Source organism: Amphibalanus amphitrite, unplaced genomic scaffold (assembly GCF_019059575.1).
Source record: "Amphibalanus amphitrite isolate SeventyFive unplaced genomic scaffold, NRLGWU_Aamphi_draft 000038F_arrow, whole genome shotgun sequence".
In the NCBI taxonomy this organism is placed as follows: domain Eukaryota; kingdom Metazoa; phylum Arthropoda; class Thecostraca; order Balanomorpha; family Balanidae; genus Amphibalanus; species Amphibalanus amphitrite.
The window spans coordinates 754,417-777,704 of NW_024881534.1; the positions used below are offsets into that span (position 1 = coordinate 754,417).

At 49.1% G+C, this 23,288-nt stretch overlaps 1 protein-coding gene across 6 annotated transcripts in view; it reads left to right on the plus strand.

Annotated features, from left to right (window-relative positions):
• Positions 1–23,288, plus strand: part of LOC122373157 (ATP-dependent DNA/RNA helicase DHX36-like) — a 57,478-nt gene that overhangs the window by 26,753 nt on the left and 7,437 nt on the right. For all 6 annotated transcript variants that reach the window (XM_043351016.1, XM_043350980.1, XM_043351010.1 and 3 more), the window contains exon 19: positions 21,502–21,599. In XM_043351016.1, coding sequence (XP_043206951.1) covers positions 21,502–21,599 — 98 coding nt within the window. The remainder of the gene's footprint in view (positions 1–21,501; positions 21,600–23,288) is intronic.

A 23,288-nucleotide genomic window follows, 5' to 3' on the forward strand; every position in this document is an offset into this window, starting at 1 on the left:
CGTCATTGACGCAGCCTCCGCGAACACCGGCCGCCGCCACGGCAAGGTGGGGCGAACAGCGGCGGGGGAGGTGGACAGCATAGCTGTCCCCTACGACGAGCATGCCTGCAATGAGAAAAACAAAATTACGTAAGCCCTGGACGCTCCCAGAGTGGGACGCGGACGAAACCGATATAGCATACACGGTTGCGTATACGTCCAGCCAATCTGTGACCGACTAGCGCTGCAGCTCAGGCATACACCGTTGCGTACACGTCAGGCCAATCTGTGACCGACTAACGCTGCCTCTCAGGCATATACGGTTGCGTACACGTCAGGCCAATCTGTGACCGACTAACGCTGCCTCTCAGGCATCCACGATTGCGTACACGTCTGGCCAAATTGTGACCGACTAACGCTGCGTCCCACAGAGTGGCATACGGCCAGCAGTGAGCTGACTCCAGCCCATACACCGTTGCGTACACGTCAGGCCAATCTGTGACCGACTAACGCTGCCTCCCAGGCATATACGGTTGCGTACACGTCAGGCCAATCTGTGACCGACTAACGCTGCCTCTCAGGCATACACGATTGCGTACACGTCTGGCCAAATTGTGACCGACTAACGCTGCTTCCCACAGAGTGGCATACAGCCAGCAGTGACCTGACTCCAGCCCAGATGGCCCGCTGCAGACCCGGTGCAAGACGACCCCCAATCAGCTGCGGACCTGCGGTCCGGTCGCCGGGCCAAAGGCCGCTAGGCCACGGTCACGGTCAGCTGACGACACGGCGGGTGAATCACCCGGGCCGCCTCACGGCGCGGATGACGGTTACGTAATGACACGCCCGCGCCTGCGCCGCTGGCGGCCACGTGGCTACCAGCAGTTGCTGTCGCTGCCGCCGCGGCGCCACCAGCGCTGGAGGTGTCCACACCTACCGCTGACGTCACGATCACGCGATCGCTGGGTAGAGGTCACACGATTGCTGCTCGGACCCGCCAAGATGGCGTCAGGGTGGCTTGGCCTTGGGTGCACAGAGACATTAGGTCATGCGCGTGGACAGGGCGATGAATACAACAAGATACGAGGCTAGCAGTCTGGTGGCAGCATAAGACGTAACTCCCTGAATTGCGGCACGAGCGTAACTGCGTATACGGTCGCCGGCGCAAACGCGCTATGGCCGACGACGCGATCGCGGGCCGCGGCGCGCCCCTGCGGCCGTAGGGGACACCACAGTTGTCGGTGGTGCAGGAACCTGCGGCAAGGGCCCTAGAGGCAATGATAGAAAAAAAATATAAAACAGCCAGCGACTGGTACTTTGGTCTGGCAGTTCCTAACTGAGAGCCGGCTGCCAGTGCCGCGAGCCCACTGGGCGAACATAAAAATACGACACCACGGCCCAGCCAGGCCATCTCGGCGTAATGCACCCACCACGTGGGGAGAACTCACCAGATGTGGTCCAACTACAATCGGAACGCTGAACAATGTGTAGGATCAGTGTTCGCGGCACGGCGTGGGCGCACAGACTGAGCCAATAGTGTTGGAGCCACACGGCAGGTGTCGCTGCAGTGGCGCCCGCGGACAGAGAAAGTTTTTGCCGCACGACCCCGTAGGTGTCGCTCGTCAAATGCATTTCCATTGTTTGCCCGGCTTCCTATGGTGACGGGGTGACGACATTGCGGGAGCACAAACTTCTCTGGCTGACACCGTGGTTCGGAGAACACTGTTCGACCCTGATTTTATAACCGAGGCCCAGATGAGGTCTGAAATCTAATATTACCGACTTTCTCTGACGCATCTGTGTTTCCGTTTGAAAAAGCGGCAAGACGAACATTGAAATAGCGAACTTTTCGTGCCGGATGGCGGCGTTTAATCAGATTAGTCTAGCGTGGTATTTCCGTGGAAAGGAAAGCGAAGCCGCGGCCGCACTTTTCGCGACTTTGTTTTCAGCCTTCTTCTGAATATTTAAGTGGAGCGAAATGTGACTTGCATATTTTGGCTGCAACAACCGTTGTTTCCCTCTCCAGCAGTTTCACGCCAATTATGGCACCTTACTTGATGTTAACTAACAAAAAATTTAGCCTTATGATACAGTGCACTGTGATCCCGTACATGTATAGGTATATACGAGATGTGCTTTTGACGACAGTTTTCAACTGGGCGATTAATGCTATGTGTTCTAAAAAAAAAAATATTTTGTTGCATTATCGGCCGTTCGTTATGGTCGATATTGAGCCTTCATTTTCTGTTTTATATTTCACCTTATTTTTATGTGCATTCAACTGTTGAGAAGGAATCAAATGGGCTAGCAATATTGGCCCAGAATCACGTTCTTTATTACGGTATAAAGAGCCTTGTTTTATTACAAGACACTTTTACGAACGGTGATTTCAGACCCGGCGCCGTTTTATGTGGTCGCTGATAACGGTAATATGACTTGCTCGATATTGATCGTCCTGCCCGTGGTGCCCAATAATGCAACGGCCCTTTGAGCTGTTTACCATTTGACGGGCCCGAGCCAGTCGCTGGTTCACAATCCGCCATTATATGGCTCCTAAATCAATATCGATTTGCTTGTAATCGGTCTGACACCGTTATTTATTTCCCATCCGGTGGCGTGGGATTGTCGCCGCCCTTCACCCGAAAAACTTCAGCACTGAATGAATGAATAAAACACTGCAAACAGTCTCCTGTAAATGCCGGGAACGAAAGGTGGCCACCTGGCAAGGGCGCCATTCTTGACGTCAGGAAGCGAATAGTTTTGCATGTGTTTGTGAAACGATTAGATGCAAGTTGCAACCTTAATATCTTACGGGAAAAAAATTGTATATGATGTCATATATTTGTCCAATTCAAATAATCATCCTACTGAAGCACGCGGTCATTGACCTGATGTCGGTTACGTGGACATCTTACATGTACAATAAGCATAACATCTAGGGACGACCTTCTCCGTGCACCTAGCAATCTCTCAACCACCCTCCACTGTGCGCGCTGTGAGCTGGTCGGCTATGGCCGTGACTGCTGCGGTGCACGGCTCGCACCACCGCACAGTGTGCACACACACAGAGATCGATGCGCCGAGTGCCGTGTGTCGTGCCGTCGGCGCTGGGGCGAGCCGGACCAGCGATTGTGCGGATGATTGGCGTCCAGTGAAGTACCAACATACTGCGCGCGATTCACCGGCGAAATACGCCCGTATGGCCGGTGCAGTCGGAATTGGAGTTTTTGTGGGGTAGATAGTGTCCCTTCTAAAAGAGTCATGTCGGTGTTTGGTGGTGACCGCGTGGTCTAGCTATGCAAGCTCGAATTCCGTGGTGCCTGTAGGTACTGTGTGGATGTATGAATGGTCAAAAGTCGGACACAATTAGATGCGGCTTGCTGTGTAACTGAAAAACGTGCTGGGTTGTAGAAGATGAGAACCCTGCTGTGCTGCTGTTGGTGCCAATTTCAGTTGGCGGCAAACTATTTTGGTCGAATGTCGGTTGATAGTGAAATGACAGCCGTGGCGCGGCCGCAACGCCCAGCACGTAATGCAGTGCGAGACACGGAACAAAATGTTGCATCATTCATTACAGTTTATTGACAAATGCTCTATTTCCCACTGAACAACGTGGGCTTTTCTATTTTTGTTTTCAACCACTGCCAACTCAACCTATTCTTCCGCTTTTTCGCGCTCCCCCTGCTTAGTAAGCTATGATTTGCTTCCCTTCCGTACCCTCGTGGCTCCAGTTTCCTCTTGAATCCAAAAGGTAAATAGCTATCGCTCTACGACTTACTTCTTTAGGCTGTCGCCTAGAACCAATACTCTTTTATCGCTTCTCGGCCTTTTGGCTAAGATCAAAGTGTAGAACCAATACTCACGCAGCGGGTTGCCTACCACCCCCAGGCGTTCGGTAGAGCTGCCATGCGGGTTGCCTACCATCCAGGCGTTCAGCAGAGCTGCCGTGCGGGTTGCCTACCACCCAGGCGTTCGCCAGCGCTGCCGTGCGGGTTGCCTACCATCCCAGGCGTTCGGTCCATTACGCAGCGGGTTGCGCGAGCTCGCTCCTCCGACGGATATTGAATCGGAGCCGATTTAGCGTGGAGCGGCAGATTCTGTATCCATCATGGCCTGGGACGACGGGAGACCTGCAATGGGCGGCGAGAATGGATGGCTAGAACGCCGAGCGACGGAGAGGTGTGTCTGGGGCCGTCTGGGCCCACTGAGGGAAGGGAAATGGCGTATGGGTGAGCAGCTGCACCATTTTCGGCACGGTGGACTGAGGGATTCAGTGACGTGCTGGAATCGCGAGAATAATGACTGAGTGATGAGCTGTCGAGATATCTCGGAGTGAGAGAAACGCGGCGCAATAAACTTGGAGATGGTTAGGAGCAAGAACCGTAAAATCTACAAAAGATGAGCGAAACTCAGAGCAAACGCATAAACTTTTGAACATTTTTACGCGCTGGAGGCCTAATTCCTGAAACGCCAAGCGGCTAACTTTTGTTTTCTGTTCAAAGCTTTGACCCATCTCCCCATTTGGTGAAGTATTAACGGACTGTCCTTTCGCATTTCAATCTTGCTCAGAACCGTCGTTTCAGTTCGGCGACACCAGCTGCAAAACCGTCCCGCTGAAATACTAGATCCTGCCATAATCTATCTTCAGCCGCTGGCGGATTGATCAGAGACGCATGGACTTGTGATAGCCTGCCTATTTTAGAGCCCTGCCAGGCGAAGCGTAAAATATCGTTGCCTTTCATCACGCACATGAGCACATTTTTCAGCGCTAGCGACGGCGAAATGCGCCATGCCAGATTGATGGATGGTGCGATGTGATTTGAATTTTTAGCATATTGATGCCTAATGCCGTTGAGTTATATACTGTTTGGCTTATGTCGATGATAGCTTGTTAGCTGTTTTAAATTGTTAGATCATACGTCAATTCTGTTTATATTTTCCAATTTGAGCATTTTGTAAAGCGTCTGAAATATATGAAGTCCACGGTATTTATCTCGGAAGTTCGCGGTATTTCCACCTTAATTTACAACCTGTACTTTGCCATGACTGTTGTTACAACCTCAACCTTGGCACATAGGCGCGGGAGCCGGGGGGGCAGTGGGGGCAGCTTGCCCCCCCAACTCTGGGGCCGTGGGGGCGGTGCCCCCACAGCTTTGAGACGGAATACCACACTTTTTTTTGCAAATGTTTTCTTTTTTTGTTGAAAAAGCCGAGGGGTGAAAAATAAGTGGCCTAAAACCGGTGAGAAAACTAGATTTGGGGGTACCCTAGGTTAATCTCTATTATGGTGTGCCCCCCCAGTCGGAAAGTAGTTCCCGCGCCCCTGCCTTGGCATAAATGGACATCAAACTGCTTGCTGCTTGTGTTGCATATCTTGCATATTACATTCCTTAACTTGGCTTTAAGCAGTTCATGTCGACTTCTGTCCTCTTATCGTCTGTCCTGTGAAGGTGGGAATAAAACGAGTGGCAATCACTTATAACAGTGTACACATTTTTTATCCAGGCTTGTTCAGGCTACGACATTATATTGACCAATCAGCTGGTGATGCTGGGCAAATTTATCATGAAATGTGTGCTCATTGCTTAATCACAATGTTCGAAACTACCTATACTGGACTCACTAGGACTCGGTTTCCATCTAAACCTCCAGGACAATGACCCCGTTTCCATGGGCATCACTGATCCGGATCAGTGCCTCGTAAGGGATTAGGCTGCCCATGGAAACACCCGTAATCCCTTACCGCTGATCCGGATTCTAATCCAGCTTCGAAAGAAGCTGAGCCGTTACGATAGGGATTAATGTTTGACTTTTTAATTTTCTTATTTTCATGTTAATTGTTTTAATGGGCCTGGATGCATATATCACATTAGAAATATTTTATTTAAATTATACTATTACTAAAATGATATGTTTCAAAATTTGGGCTATATTATTTAAGATTTAAACCATTGGAGATATTTGTTTGTGCATTCCTCCTGCACGGTGTCCAAGGCACGGTGTCCAAGCATTCCGTTGCGCAACAGCATCCACCCATCAGTTATCTTGCTAAGGTCTATTGTGCCAATATTCTTAATCTATTTGTTGGTGTTAGATGGCAAGTCAATTTTGAAATCTTTTCCAGCATTTTTTCATTACCCGTGTAATCCCTTACAGCACAAATGTAGACTTTCTCGATGTTGCATCATTTGCCTGCCAACTATTTTCATATATAAGTTTAGGATTATAGCGGCAGAGTGCCGCGGTGGCGCAGCGGTATGATTTTCGTTTTTTGAGCCAAAGGTCTCGGGTTCGAAACTCGGGGTCGCCCGAAACGTTTTCTGAAGTAATGAAAGACGGACGAATTGCTATGTAAATTTATTTGTTTATTTTTATTTTTTAACATGAATCAAACTGAAAAATTAGTTATTGTAGAGAGTTTGGAAGATTTTTCCCAATAGCCGAGTTTGCTATCAACTATCGGTATGATAAAAGAAAGCCAATCTTCAGGACGGAAGATCCTAGTCGATTTTTGCACAAGACCAGGCAAAAATGATAGCTGGAGTTTTTATTAATTGCCAAAGTGCGCCATACTCGTCCCTCCTAAGCCGATCAGTAGCGGCTGAGCCACAGGGGAGCAATGCCGCTTCAACCCTATTGGCCGTAGTGTCTAACGGTGGCGGCCATATTGCGCAGACCAGAAACCGGCCGCCGCCTGTGTTGAGGAATAGGGAATTCGGGACCTCGATTTACGTTTGCGGCCGCCGTATCCGTTACGTTCAAGTTACGTAGATACGGAACCCGGCATCTTACGCAGAATTGAGTGGGGAACACGATCGTATCTTCAGAATTCCTCAAATTCACTCGCCTGACCTACATTTGCCCCGGCCGAGGGGGTTGATTGAACCCACCTCGCTAATGCACCGCTAATTAAACTAGAATTAAGCGGTAAAGTGGTCGTATGCGGCAAAGTATAATGCAGAGTGACTTGTAGGAACCCGCTGTAAGGGTCTCAGGTCAACCGGTGACCTCTGAGGCCAGGTCAAGTGATCTAAGGCACGGGTTCGGTTTTTGGTAAATAACTTCGCCAAAAATGGCCGTAGAGCCGCGATTTTGGCATCATCGTGTTCAGCTAGCTCAGGCGCATCGAGTGATATACTTTTTGTTCGGGTCAGGTCAACTTAGGGTGTTGACCTCAGGTCAAGGTCAGGTCAGCATCCCCAGGTCACGAAGTTGGTCAAAAGAGGTCATGTCGCATATCATTCGATTCGGCAGGTCTTCCTGAGTCCATTGGTGGCTTTCCCGACTCGCTAGCTCAATTTGATCGGGAGTTATTGAAGAAAAATGGTGACCCTTGTGACGTCACAAATGACGTCACGCAAGGGCAACAATGCAAATATGAAGCATAGAACCTTGCAAAGAGTGCATGAAATCATGATTTTATATGCTTGAGATAGTTTCAGATCATTCTCGGCGCCAAAATAACAATTTTCATATTTCCCCATTGACTTATAAGGGTTTAACGTATTAGTTCCTTATAGCTGATTATTTTTTAGGATTTCATCTTGTTCTCCACTCAATTCTGCGTAAGATGCCGGGTTCCGTGTCCACATAGCTTGAGCGTAACGGATGCAGCGACCGCAAACGTAAATCGAGGTCCCGAATTCCCTATTCCCCAGCACAGGCGGCGGCCGCTTTCTGGTCTGCGCAACATGGCGGCACCGTTGGACACCATTTGGCGGCCGATGCGCATTCCACATTATAGAGTTCAGTGGGCTGAGCTCTTATTTCGCTTATTTCACTGATCCGGATCAGTACCGGCTTTGCCCATGGAAACGGACCCAGTCATCCGGATCAGTAGCGGCTTCACTGATCCGGATACGAATCCCCTTGCCCATGGAAACGTAGTCAATGTCTGTCACGCCCTAGCTCAACTCTCACCTCGGTCATTTGTCTTTTGCATGGCCACGGCTAACCGCCGCTCCGCTCGGCGGGCCGTCCGTCCTTCGCCGGTAATAATAGAGCGTCATCCATCAGACCAACATGACCTGTCCGGAACGCTCCAACGCCTCTGATCATGAGCGTGCCACCGTGGCTCCTCTCCCACCCTCCCCTCTGCCCTCTGCCCCCATCTCGAGCCCCCGGCCTCCGCTCCCAGCTACTACAAGCTCAAATGTCGTGACGGCCGGTCGTTAATTATTATTAGCTCGGCGGGGTTGACTGCTACGTCAGTCTCGGGGGTGATGAACTTGTGCTGGGTCGCCACGGGCGCTGAGCGCTGCACGAGAGCGACTGGTGGGGACGACGGAGTTGAAATTAGAGAGCTCGGAAGTCGGAGATGAATATGGGAGACGATAGATGTGTTGGCAAATCGCTGGGTTGGGTGCTTTCGGTTGTGATTTTTCGTTACATGTGCAGAGTTTTACCGTTGCCAATTGATTTATTTATTTATTTGCATGATCGCCAACAGAGCAATCTCCACTTGAAGGCGAAGTCATATCATCGTCATTGATCACTGTGATTTATGCATTTCATGGTAACCAAATATGAATATATCCTTGGCGATGAGAGAGTCAGTATCCATCGCCTGGAATCATGAGTTGACGTCAGTTAAGTTGCCGATTGGGACATTTGTCGGGCTTTGCAAGCCATCCCGCATCAATTCACAAATCCTGACTGAGAGGAAATGATAACGGCATATAACTGTGGCGCAACTTGGTTCGGAAATGTGCCATGATTTTCGCTTGTCGCAGTGCCGTAAAAGCCATACCTCTACGCGCAAAAGCAATAGGTTAGTCTCAGATATAATATAGATAACCATAGTTTTTTTTAAATAATGTTGAATATTCTAACGAGAGCGCTCCCGGAAATGATCACGCGAGCGAAGTGTTTTAATTGTTGTAAGTATTTTGATTGAAGAAAGGTCAAGTTTTTAGTTAGTTAGTAAGGAGGACATAAACTTCGTAACGGGGGAAAACATTAAGGAAATAGCAAATGTGAAACATTAAAGAGAAATATTCATATAATGTAGACCGTGCATATTACGATAAGGAATTGCTGGTGACCACGATTGAAACGGTAATGTTTTGCGTTAAGATACCGCCTATGAGAGTGTCACTCAAGCAATAAACCCCGTAGAAGATGTCCTTTCTTTCTCTATGACTCAAGAAGACTCCGACTACAAGAAAATATAAAGAAACTATATATTTATAATTAACAGTATCAGAAGATCCCTCCAGGGAATTAACAGTTACGAAGTTTGTTCTTGCTCATAACAAAGGAATAGTTTCATTATATTAAATACGAACGATATGACCACGTAAAATCTACCTATTCAAGCATCACAAGGTACTCAATTTTGATGTGATGCGGATGGATCAGCGCTGCTACAAGGTAATTTACGAATCTTATTCATGTCCTTTTATTGCTATTCGTTTCGTGTCATGATGCTATAAGACCAGCTGCAAGATGCTGCTAAATATGAACGTCAAGGACTTGAAGCGCGAGTTAAAGGCACGAGGTTTATCATGCCAGGGAAATAAGGAAAAGCTTAGGCTTAGATTGGCAGAGGCTCTAGAAGAACATGACAACGTAGAGCCAAATGACAGCGTATCCCAAGCAGGTACAAGAGTAACGACGTCAGAGTCTCTGACTTTGCGACAGGCAGATGAAGCTGCCGCCAGAGCTGGACTGCTGGCACGTTTGAAGGCCGTTAAGAAAAAACAAGAAATAGAAAGACAGGTTGCCGAGCTTAAACGTAAAGAGGAACTGCTAGATTTGGAAGCCAAGATAGCAGAAGTGTCCGCTAGAGAGCAGGCTATTAAATGTTTCCAGGATCAAGAAATGGCAGGTGCCGCAGTCAACGAATGTAATACCTCGCAAGGATCTCACCGTTGTCCAATGCCGACCGCCGAGTCTGGTGTCGGTGGAGACAAGTCAACGAGCGCGGTTGTCATCGATGACCAGCCTGCCGCGTCATCAAACAGGGTGAGCTTCGCCAGGGACGACGGCGCGTCAGATAACCCCGAGCCGGACAACAGACAGCTGACCCAAGAGCGCGAGCGAACTGCCTCACTGATGCGCTTACCGATCATAGAGATGAAGAAATTCGGAGGAGACGTGACCGAGTTCGCTCAGTTCATGAAGGGTTTCCAGCTCAAGATAGCCTCAAAGCTGGATTGCGCACAAGAGAAGCTCTATTATCTTGAACAGCACATGACACCGGGCAGCAAACCGCACGCTATAGTGACAAGTTGCATGTATCTGGAGAACGGATACCAAGAGGCTATAAGAATGCTGAATAAGAGGTACGGCCAGCCTAGCCATATAGCATCAGCATTCATGGATCGTATTAACTCGTTCAGTACGATTAAGGCGAACGATGTCGAGGCGCTCGACCGATTTGCGCTGTTGCTGCTCAGCTGCAAAAATGCCCTCGGCTCTTCCTCGCACATGATGGGAGATCCCAGAACAATGCGATCTTTGACCAGCAAGCTACCGGAGACTATGCTGAACAGTTGGAGGAGACATGCTGATGACATTGAAGAGAGGCAGGGACGTGAAGTGAAGTTTGAAGACGTCGTGAAGTTTGTTGGAGATGAGGCTAGGATAGCAGCCAATCCCACCTACGGTCGTCTCATGTACAGTCGCGACAACAGCGCAGTGCTCCCCTCCCAAGGCAGAGCAGGCAGCAGCAGTGTGAGGCGCACCAGGCCCGTTGTTGCAGCCGCCCAAACCCAGAATCAGGCAGCCTGCGTGTTCTGTGACGTTATAGGGCACGTCACAGCCGACTGTGAGCAGTTACGAGCTACTTCACCGGAGCAGAGAAAGGCGTTCGCAATGAGCAGGTCCCTGTGTTTCTCTTGCCTAAGACAAGGTCACATGAGCGCCGATTGCCGAAGACGAGCTGAGTGCAGAATATGCAAAAGGCGTCATCCGACTGCGATACATCTGGAACGCCTACAGAGAGAGAACCGAGACCAAGGACGTCATGAACTCGCCATTCAAAGTCGTGGCCATGAAACTGGACCACCGAGAGAGACAGTTCAGCCACCACAAGAGAGGACCGGTACTACTGGTGCGACAGTGTGCGGAACTGCAGGAGCGGAAAACTCAGATCGGCCCACACTACCCCTGGTCCCAGTCATCGTCTGTAACGGCAACATAAAGATTAAGACATTCGCATTCCTCGACAGTGGGTCTACCCATTCGTTCGCTACTGAAAGCTTGATGGATCAACTCGGCATTAAACAGCAGCCCAGCAGGCACCTGACCATCACGACTGTGGCTCAGGAGGACATCAGCATTCCAACACGGGAAGTGGAAGGACTTCACATCACGGACCTGTGCGGAGATAACAGAATGGACTTACCAAAGCTCTTCAGCATGGAGAATATACCTGCCGACCCAAGCGACTACCCCAAGACAGACGATGTAAGAAGATGGGATCACCTCAGATATTTAGAGCTACCAGAGCCCGAGATAAGTGAAGTTGGATTGCTCTTGGGAGCAAATGCGTTCCTAGCCATGGAACCAGTGAGAGTGATTCCAAGTGTAGACGGAAGCCCATACGCGGTGCTGACTAGATTTGGTTGGGTGGTCAGCGGTCTTGATTCACCATCACGAAAGTCGCACACCACAGTGTGTAGAGCGGCTGTGAAAGACGAGAGAGCGTCCATCGAAGAAATGGTGCGTAACATGTACGACAGCGAATATGAGGAGAAACTGCACTGCACAAGAAGAGGCCTATCAGTGGAAGACAAAGAATGGGTTCAAAAAATTGAACCCTCAATGGAGATGCAAGAAGGCCATTACAGCGCTGTTTTGCCAACAAAAACGCCAGAAGAGAAGATGCCAGCGAATGTGAAGATGGCCGAAAACCGACTGGAGCATCTCCGATCACGACTGCGAAAGGATGCAAAACTTGCTGAGGACTATAAAGGCTTTATGGAAGAAATGATCAACAAGGGGTATGCAGAAGAAGTGCCGGAAGAAGAACTGAGAAGAGCAGATGGACGAGTGTGGTACCTGCCACATCACGCAGTGTATCACCCGACAAAACCTGACAAGATACGCGTTGTCTTTGATTGCGCAGCAAGATACAATGGCGTATCACTCAACGACATGCTCCTGACTGGTCCAGATCAGACGAATTCATTGGTGGACGTGCTGCTGCGATTCAGGCTAGAACGGGTGGCGGTCACAGCCGACGTTGAAGGAATGTTTAACCAAGTGAAGGTCGATGGAGCCGATCGAGATCTCATCAGATTCCTCTGGTTTGAGAACGGAGACATCAGTGGTCGCGCTCGTCACTATCGAATGACGGTCCACTTATTTGGGGCCACAAGCTCACCCAGCGTAGCATGCTATGCTTTAAGAAAGACTGCAGCTGACGCGGGTGACGACTTCTCGCAAGAGTGCGTGACAACTGTCAATGAAAACTTCTATGTAGATGACGTGCTACGATCAGTTCCGACAGACGAAGAGGCCATCACTCTAGCACATGAGCTAAAGGACCTGTGCAAACGGGGAGGGTTCAATCTGACTAAATTCGCATCGAACAGCCCAGCCGTGGTAGAAGCCATCGAAAACGAAGACAGATCGACTGAAATGAAGAAATGGTCTGGCCTCTGGGATGAGCTGCCGACCGAGAGGGTGCTCGGGGTGATATGGCACCCAGAACATGATCTTCTGAAGCTGTCTCCGCAAACAGAGGGCGCGAAGGTGAAGACCTGCTCAAGACGCGGTTTGCTTTCTGTGGTGAGCTCGGTATATGACCCGCTAGGTATGGCTGAACCGACCGTGATACAGGGACGTCGTCTCCTGCAAGAGTTGACCCGGAAGCAGATGGACTGGGACGCTGAACTGGAAGAAGAGGACAAACTAGCTTGGAATGACTGGCTTTCGACTCTGGAAGGCTTGGACAGTCTGAGCATCTCGCGATGCATAAAGCCTAGGGACTTTGGGAGCGTCACCACTTGTCAGATACACACGTTCGTCGACGCGAGCGAGGCAGCTTACGGCGCTGTGTCATACATCAGGCTGGCGAACGCTGCCTGTGCCGTTCAGGTGACCTTTCTGAAAGGGAAGGCACATCTGGCTCCTCTGAAAATGGTAACAATCCCACGACTCGAACTGATGGCCGCTGTGACAGGCGTGAGACTCAGTGCACTGATCCTGGGTGCATTGAAGATCCAGTTGGAGCGCTTGTCGGTTGAAGTAGAAGAGTTCTTCTGGACAGACAGCACTACGGTGTTGAGATACATCAACAACCGCAAAGCAAGATTTCACACATTCGTTGCGAACAGGCTGGCAATCATACATGACGGCTCACACCCTGCTCAGTGGAGGCAAGTGCCCAGCTCTCAAAATCCGGCGGACGATGTGTCAAGAGGAACTCAGAGTGACAGGTGGCTGACAGGGCCAGAATACCTCTGGAAAAACGAAACTCAGTGGCCAGAAACGCCTCAAGCGTTACAAGACACGACAGATGACCTGGAGGTCAAGAAGATGACTGTGTGTGCAGCGAAGGCTTATGATGCGACTCAAGAAGATGATCTTCAAAACCCACTGCTGAAACTCACCGCACACTACAGCGACAGGCACAGGCTTCTCCGAGCAGTAGCGTGGATCTTGAAGGTGAAACAGGAGTTGATTCGTCGAAGTAAGGAGGAAGGAGTCACAACGCAAAGGAAGACGATTTTGCTGGAAACTCAAGACATCCGAGAAGCAGAGAGAGCTATTATGATGAGCGTACAGTCCGCTGCGTTTCCAGAGGAGGTGGTTGCCTTGAACTCAGGCAAAGACATTCGTGCAACAAGCAAGCTCAGCAAACTTAGCCCCTTCCTTGAAGACGGCATCATCCGAGTCGGCGGAAGACTGCAACATTCAGCTCTTGAATATGATGCTAAGCATCCAGTCATTCTCCCGAGTCATGCGAGCTATGTGAAGCTACTTGTCGAGGACGTCCACAGACGAACAGGACATGCTGGCCGACAGCATGTGTTGGCAGAACTAAGGAAGAGGTTCTGGATTTTGAAGAGCACATCGGCTGTCAAGAGAGTGCTTAAATCGTGCTTCACCTGCAAGCGGCTACGTGCGAAAACGGAAAAACAAAAGATGGCAAATCTTCCAGGCGACAGGATCACAGCGGGGGAGCGACCGTTTACAAGAACTGGGGTAGACTACTTTGGACCCTTCTACGTCAGCCAAGGTCGAGGACAAGTTAAGCGATATGGTGTTATTTTCACCTGCCTATCAGTGCGCTGCATACATATTGAAGTGGCTGAGGATCTGTCATCGGACTCGTTCATCTGTGCGCTGAAAAGATTTGTAGCTAGAAGAGGGAACGTCAAGACCCTGAGATCAGATCGAGCAACAAACTTTGTTGGAGCCCACAGAGAACTACGTGAAGAGCTGAAGCAGCTGGAGGAAAAGGAAGAGTGGGTGGCGAAGGAGATGCTAGCCAACGACATTGACTGGAAGTTCAACACTCCAGGAGCGTCTCATCATGGTGGAGCCTGGGAACGAATGATTAGAACAGTTAGACGGATTCTGGACACGATGCTCCACGCGAAAACACTGAAGAATGAGACGTTGCAAACTTTCCTGTGTGAAGCCGAGGCGATAGTGAACAGCCGGCCTCTGGTCTCGCCATCGAGTGACCCCCTCGATGCTCCGCCCCTCACTCCAAACGACATACTCTTACTCGGGGCCAGTTCCGGAACGACACCCTTGAATGTCTTCTCTGCATCTGACAATGACAAACGGAAAATGTGGAAACAGGCGAGCTATATGGCAGATGTGTTCTGGAAGCGCTGGCGTCGAGAGTACGTTCCACTGCTCCAGCAGCGGTCCACCAGCACCGCTACGGCCAGGCGAAACCTGGCTGTGGGCGATTTGGTATTGATGGTTGACGACAGTGTGCCACGGGGCCAATGGCCCATCGGTAGGGTCGAGTCAGTCAAGATATCAAAAGACGGCTTAGTGAGATCGGTGACTCTGAACATCAGAGGTGTTACAGTGCAGCGTCCGATTACCAAACTTGTGAAAATGTAATAAGTGCTGTGTATGACTACTGTGTATGTCATGTCGTAGGTACCTTGCGAATGTAAATGTTGAAAGAGTTCTTTCAAGGGGAGGGTGTTGAATATTCTAACGAGAGCGCTCCCGGAAATGATCACGCGAGCGAAGTGTTTTAATTGTTGTAAGTATTTTGATTGAAGAAAGGTCAAGTTTTTAGTTAGTTAGTAAGGAGGACATAAACTTCGTAACGGGGGAAAACATTAAGGAAATAGCAAATGTGAAACATTAAAGAGAAATATTCATATAATGTAGACCGTGCATATTACGATAAGGAATTGCTGGTGACCACGATTGAAACGGTAATGTTTTGCGTTAAGATACCGCCTATGAGAGTGTCACTCAAGCAATAAACCCCGTAGAAGATGTCCTTTCTTTCTCTATGACTCAAGAAGACTCCGACTACAAGAAAATATAAAGAAACTATATATTTATAATTAACAGTATCAGAAGATCCCTCCAGGGAATTAACAAATAAAATTGTTGGTTTTAAGTTCAATCGTTGTAACAGTTACGCGAGACTTAACAGATGTTGTTCTTTGTCAAATCACACAGCTCTTATCCAGCAGAGAAGAGTCAGTTCCCTTTTATCCAGTGGAGTGTAATTCGGATACACCTTAGTAGGGTGGTTTTAATGGCACTAACATCGGCCTCTACGGCGGCCTTTTCATATTGATGGTACTCTTCTGCGTTAAACGGACGCCTTTGCACTTTACGAGGCTGCGTCAGGCGGCGCTGAGGCTGGGGAATGGTTTCTGCGCCGTGCGGGATTATGTAAAGCTCCAGTAAATCCCCGTTGAAGTGTGAAGCCGCGGTGTTCTGCGCCGAAGTGGGCTAGTGGATGAGCCTGAGCGTGGGCTGGGCGGGAGGTGGGTGAGGAGGGCGCCCTCGGATTGCGCTCTCAGGATGTGAGGGTGGCAGGTTATGGCTTTATGTAGTAATGTCGGATCTTGGATGATAGCTGTAGGGGGTTGGTCTCGACTGTGATAGGACTCGACATGCATCCTTATCGCAGAAACATAAAGAAACACACTGATACAAACATGTATTCTAGATTGGTCTTGATGGCTTTCAAAGACAAGTTTCCACGTAAGCTTATTTGGTTAGGTATATGGCTCGAGCAATGTGTAATGACTCCAATCCGAATATTTAAATCGTAGCTCAAAGTACCCGTTGCCTATAAAGCTGTTTTTTTTTTATACATTCACTCTTGGCCTTGGGGAATCCTATGAGGTTCTAACATGTCCCGTTCCTTTGCCTGCAATTACTTTGCTCGTTGTAAGTTCGTTTTTTTCGGACATGCCTTTCTCCGTAGGACGGTCCTCTAGAAGCATCGTCTGCCAGATTTCCTTGGTCATTTGTCCCGGGTCGAGCAATACGTTTTCATTGCGTCTGGTTTTATCTTGTTTTTAGTGGTGGTCGGATGGTCGCGATGCGCGCGTTCCATTTGTTGTCGACGAGTAATCTTGTGTCTGATCGGGATGAAACTGGGTGAGTGATGGACCTGACGAGTCTGCCGACAGGAAAAGGGGTAGGGAAAGCTCCATAGGTCAGAGAGAAGCGTTCTTTTGAAGTGCAGTTTTCGTCGAGAAGTACGGAGGTGGGCTTCAGTGTCCAGTGAGCTGTGACGTTTCTGGTATGCAGAGTGGAGCTGATGAGTTGAAAAGTAAACGAGAAAAAGTCGGTGAGGAGATTAGATGCCCAGTCTGTGCTGCTGCTAGTGTGCCCGGTGGTCTGACGAGTCCTGACCAAGTGGGTCAAGATTCTGACCAAGATTCTGACCAATAACCAAGGTTCTGGTATTTGCAGTTGCATCCTGCTGTGTTGTTGGTAGCATAGTTAAGCTCTTAGCCGCTACTCTTGCGCTGCTGCGAGAGACCTGCGCTGGTCTCAGGTTTTCACGTCAATTAGTTAGTGATGCCAATTAGTGCTACCCAAATACTGTTGTTCTGCTTTTTCTTTCGCATCCTTTAATCAGTCTTGGGTTTTCTTTTCCGGAAATATTTGCCAAACATGCACCTTCCCGGAAACATTTCCGAGATTATACTTTCCCCTTATGAAGAGTAATTATAGCTCATCAGTGCAGCTGCAAGATAATCCCTGAAGGGTGTACTCACTGCTCAATGCTACTGAAGCTCGCAAGCAAACTGTAGTTACATTGGGTGACTGGACAGTAGTTCGAACTTCCAGCATTTGTTTACCTCGCTTCCTGCTGTCCTGCCCGTCTCCCTGTCTCCCAGCCCACCACCTTGTCCAATGTCCGTCCCACTGTCCGCTGCCCGTTGTCCTGTCCGCTCCCCCGCTCTTCACAGGCACAGACTACTGTCCGCTGTCCGCTGTCCGCTGTCCTGTCCGCCCCCGCTGTCGGCGGACACCCGATGGTCGATGTGCGGCCCTCTCTGAGCCCCGGGGGCGGGGGTGTGTGCTCAGCCGGTCCGTCCCGAACCGATCGGTCTTCCGGACCGGCGCCGATCGAAGGACGGGCCGTGAAGGTCGTCTTGGTGTGAAAACATGGCCGGGACATTGGACAGTGGACACAGAGCTCTGGAGATCACAATGTATCGGCCACTTGAACTATGAATGGAAGTATTGAAACTAATGAAGTTATGGCGGGATGCTATGAGCCGTAGTTGTGACCGTTTGGTCTGGGTTCATAAATGCCGTTACAATGAGAGTGAAGGCAGTAGAAACCTAACTCATCAGGCCTTATCAACGGCCTTACAGGTCTATTATCTACTAAAATTTATAGGAGTGATTCGCTATGTCCCTGCTATGAACTTCATATTTTATATCGCAAATTCAGATGTACGCTTGATTTTGGGCTGGTGCGATCAAGCCACCATCTTCGTCCGTCAACAGTGAAGCCTATGTGACGCCGCCGTGATCCGCGTTCCGATCCTGATTTTATTGCCCGGCTGTTGACAAAGGCTTGTGATTTATTGGCTATGGACGGCACTTTCGCCCTCCCCTATCCGTGGTGGAACGGTGGTGGGAGTCTGATCGAGCCGTCAGTGCCCCACCATAGTGCGAGCGGAATGTGGGGGAGGGAGGGGGAGTGGCAATGAATGTGGGGATGGGGAGGGGAGATATTGGTGTGGGTGGGGCGAGGGAATACCGAGAGCCGAGATTGGCGGGAGCAGTGGCGGACGTAGAGAGCAGTGCCGTATCTTCCTTGATTGGTATTGGGTATTGGTGTTATTTATTGTTGCTCATGAAACAGGGGTGACGGGGTCATTACCCGTTGGGTCGTCTGATGCTTAGATTTGTCGGGACGTCAATATCCATACATCTAAAACAATTAAATATCTCGCAGATATTCGTGTGGCAGAATGGTAATTCCAGGACACTATTCGTCACATTCTAGCTCAGTACATTAAGCGTCGCTGAACGAACCTGCACCTCAAATGAGAGCCCGAATGAATAGGCATCGTTAGTGATCAAGAGCTGGTAATGAACTTATGACGATAAGTTTCGGTTTATGAGTGAGCGTACGGTCGCCGCGGAGTTTTCCTTCCATTCATCATAAACTAGTTAACTAATAGCGAGAACGAGCCATTGTTGAGCGGTGTCCTAAGTAGTTAATCTTATAAATTTGATATACATTCATTTCATTAAAGGCATGTAATTTTCCGGTAGACGATTTGAATGGATTGATCTTCGTTCTCATTATGAGAGTATCTGAAGTCTAAATTACCTAATGTTACCTCTTCTTTACATTGAAAGTGTGTCGTACAATGTCCATTTATCGTCATTTAGGTTTGTTAGGTACTGTCGTTATGCATATGAATATCTGGTCTAGTAAAGTTGCCTAGGAATCATATCATTCCATTGCAGAATGGCAGACCTGTTTCTGTATCATGATGAACCAATTGGCAGCACCGTTCCGCCCTGACCCATTACGTCACCCCCCCCCCCTCCCCTCCTCTTAACTGTCGTTCGGCGGCACCTCTGTAAAAGATGCGGTACAGGCTGGGGACGGGGATGGGCGGGTCACTCCTGGGCGGGGGGGGGGGGGGGGTCCGCGGATTCCTGACAGGCCCGGTCGTTCCCGGCGGGGTCGGCGAGTGACGGCGGCTTTACAGGACACCCGGCCAAGTGTCAGTCGGCCTCTCAGGAGCCATTTCGGCCGCGGCAGGAAAGAGACCTGACAGAGGAAAGAATAGCCTAAGTATTCGGGGCTGAACTGCGCGGTATTCTGCATCACATCTGGGATCAGATGCCATGGTTTTTACATTTATGATTCAATGATTTTATGGTGAGTTGGTGTCTTCTCGAATATATTATTTTTACCCCGACTTAATGAGATTAACCCTTCTTCAGAGATTAATCAATCTCCACAGTTTCGACCGCCTTATAGGTTGTGTCAAACAGTTCAAAAATTTCTTCCAGGAATGCCTAGTCAAAATCATCCAGTTATCCAAGTACGGGGACCCGCAGTTGCTACTGTACAGCGACTCTGAGTAAATTATCCCAGCACCGTCACAGGGAACAACGATAAGCTGTCAGAGGGCACGCATAGAAAACTTCAGCTGCTCTTGTACAGGGACCGGCAGTCGATATCAACGTTATCGGTTGTTTCTGGGCAGGACAGACGGTTAGACTTGGGGTTCGTGTACAGGGTGTCTCAAAAGTTCGTTTACACATTTCCCATGTCAATAAAGCATATAAGAACCGGCCAAAAATCTAAGGTTTTGGTGTCCGTGTGTACACTAGAGAAATATGCATGCTTTGACAACTGATTCGGAAGGTTGGAAACCAAACCCTTTGCTGTATCTCCAAAAATATTTGCCCATACCGATTTTCGTCACTCCGTCAGCTGCCGGAGGCTGATAAAAGATTACCAGCTTTCAAGCTCTTGTAGGGGAATCTCCTGCAGTTTCTGCGTCGGATTTAGGTTTGACGAGCTCCCCGGAAACATCCGCTTCTCCCTGAAAGCCGACAGCTTGCATCGACACCATCCGTGAGTATTTTGTAGGTCTTCTCTGGCGCTAACTCCTTCATGAATGACTGGCGCCGACTTCCCAAGCACCATTTTCCTTTTCAAAACAACCCCATTCCTGAACAAATGGGAAGTGCCAGGGGCAATTTTTTCGCAGCATATCGTAGCAGAATGTGTCGGCCATCTGTTTCTTAGACACATTTTGCAAATTTTGCAAATCCCGAACGCTCGTCATTCCCAATGCCAAGACCTTCGCTGGGTTCCGGAGTGTTTTCCTCAGGAGAGGTTCTGCTTTGTAAACGGCCAAAACCTGTCCATCGTGCGGTTTTGTCCGGATTTTGTGTGTAAAAGAAAGCTATTTGCTCCAGATCTGCCTCTTGAAACTTCGTTAGATAAAACTTTACATTAATTGACACTTTTGGAGGGTCATTTGTCCTCGGCATTGTCGATTTTCGCATTATTTTCCCTCAAAATTTAGCGTTATAGATATTATAAACAATTTTAAATGATATTTTGTCTTTATTTTATGATGACCTGCAATTTTTGAAACTGGGTAACCTCTGTCTGTGAGCTTCTAGTCAGTTTTCAATAGTTAGGACTGCATTTTCAGCTGCTTTCCGGAGCACGAGTCTGCTGCGGTACAAGGGTCGTTCAAAGCGCTGTTAGTCTCGCATGGTTTTGTCCTTCAAAAATTTTAGCCACCGTTTTTATTAGATGACCATCATGTTGTACTCATCCTCGCCGACACTTTGCCATGTGTCATTTCCGACCTAACCATTCCCATTACTCGTGAAGCAGAGCGTTTCTCAGCCGACCCGAGTATGCGACCTCCATTTTCATGCCTGATCCATGGTCAGAGGTGAACCTTTTTGTGAGCTCATGAAGGGTCGAATGCGCTTGAAAACAATGAAGCTGCTTGAGGAAGGTTGTTACCAATGCCCATGCAAAATTTCGACTGTTAATTTCTTGTTGATTCAGAATTATTGACAAGAAAGCATGGCTGGTACCTGTAAGCGAACTTTTGAGACACCCTGTACAGTAGCAACTGCGGGTCCCCGTACCGACTCGTGTCTAACATGCATTGCTCAAGCCTTGACAGGCGTTTGTAAACCCTTTGCTGCTTACAGCAAACAGTGTTTTTACTCCAGCATACTTGTTTTCGTGTGTACGAAATATCCAGTCCGCTTTATTCATATGACCGTCTCCGCGTGGCGGTAATGTATTTTCATTTGCTCACTAAACCTAGATGGCAATGTATTTTAATTTTCCACAATATTCAAATAAATTGCTCTATCTCGTTCCATCCTTGTTTTGCCACTCGCCACCCTGTGTTAGAAATGTATGGTGGCTGGTGACCGCACTTCTCGTACTCTGTTGCTGAATGCAGAGTTTGCAATCGTAGCTGAGAATGTGTGGCGACCTGGCGACAGGTGACCACGATGCCCGTATTCTGTTGGAGAGCCTCCGGCTGGAGCTGGAAACGTGTGATGACTGGTGACCACAATATTCGTATTCCGTTTCAGAGTCTCCGCTCAGAGCTGGATGCCATCATCGGTCACCGTTTGTCGGACCCGGGACAGACTGACTGGCAGCGGCCCTCGCACGAACGCGACGTGCTCAGGTGAGGAGTGACGTCCTATGTGTGCGTAGGTTACTCGATCGGGACGTGCTTAGGTGAAAAGCGACCTCATTGGTGAACTCGGATAACACTGACTTTCTGGGGACCAAATAGACTTGGAGTTTGGTTCAATTTTAGGCTACTGAGCTCTTCCTAATTAAACAAAAGACATAACGTTTCATCAAGCTTGGTGCTCCACAATCCGTTATGTTTTGTCGGCTACTTCATATCACCACTAATTCAGATAATATGGCCACGTCGGCTAAAGACCAACCAACCAACACGACCTCCCAGTTTTTCTCGCGCCATTCCGAGCTAAAAAGTCACCCACATTGCCCAGATTGCGAACAAAAACCGTCTCAGGTTCCGGCCGGGGCGCACGTCAGGCAAACCGGCGCGACGGTGGCGCGTCGTTTTTGTCTCTTCCGCGCCGCTGTGGTCGCGTTGACAAAGACTACTTCCGCGCGGACTCCGCACAGCGGGCGGACGTCCGCCGGGGCTGTGCGGAGCGGAACGGCAGGAAAAGTCCCCTGCTGTGAAGGCAGACATCGGAGCCGGCTTCCTGCACCAACTCTGAGGACAGTTCGGCTTGGCTCTCAGACAGCTTGAATTTAGACTCGATTCGAATGGTATTCGGGATGTGCTCCCCAGGCGGGGAGAGCAATGGCAGGAGGGATGCCGTGCCATCAAGTTTGGAATGTGGAGCGAGATTGTCATTGGTTGGATGATTCGGCTTTATCCCGGTGGCAGGACATTGTGCACCATGGCGTCAAATCGAGCGGCTTACATGGATAGCATCGGTGCTGTCGATATAATTGCATTTCGGAGACATTTGATCTCATAGGGATTTCGTAATCCCCGTGTGTTGCCGTCCGGGCACTAGATGAACTCTCGGCTGTGTCTATTTTATGGCACCATCATCATTTTAATTATCCAACTTCCAGTATTAAACGTTATATACTTGGCAGCGAGTTTAGAAACTTTTACCGCTGGCCGCACCGGTCACCGTTGCGACTCTGCGGTGTCCTGGACATAGGTCACCGACATCTGCTGCCCGCGGCGGGCTGATGAACTCGGTCCGTCATTCTCGGAGAACAAACTGCCGGTGTGCGGGCCAGGAACTCGAGCCGTTCCGGATATATGAGCTGCAGGATTAGCTAAATTACACACACGTCGACTGAAGCCCGGTCGCTGATGGAACTGGAACTCGGGAACAATTTACAACGTGCGGGAAATGGGAGTGGGTTATGTTTCAGTGTATGGAGTTGGGCTCATGGTAGGTGATAGAGTTCTGGGCGGCTAGCTCTGTGAGAGATCTAAGGCGGACACTTTTTGGAGTATGGAGTCTAGCTAGATGTAAGATTATTATTAATATTATTAGGGCAAAGCTACGTTGGGTTACGGACCTTGGTCGTGAACATTTGTTTTCTCTTCATTGTCAGGCGCTCCATTCTCCGTTCAATTTTCGGTGGATAACTAACGAGAAAAGAAAGAGCATACATGCATATCTGCCATTCAGCAATTAACATTCCTTGACATTTATAGTTCAAACATTTGAACAGTCGTCTCTCCTCATTAGCGTGTTCGTCATTATTGCTGCTTCAGAGTGGAGAGCCATTACTGGAGCATCTCAACAGGAGAGATTCGCCTCAATGGAAAGATAGGCTTTGAGACGCTGTCCTCGATACTAGG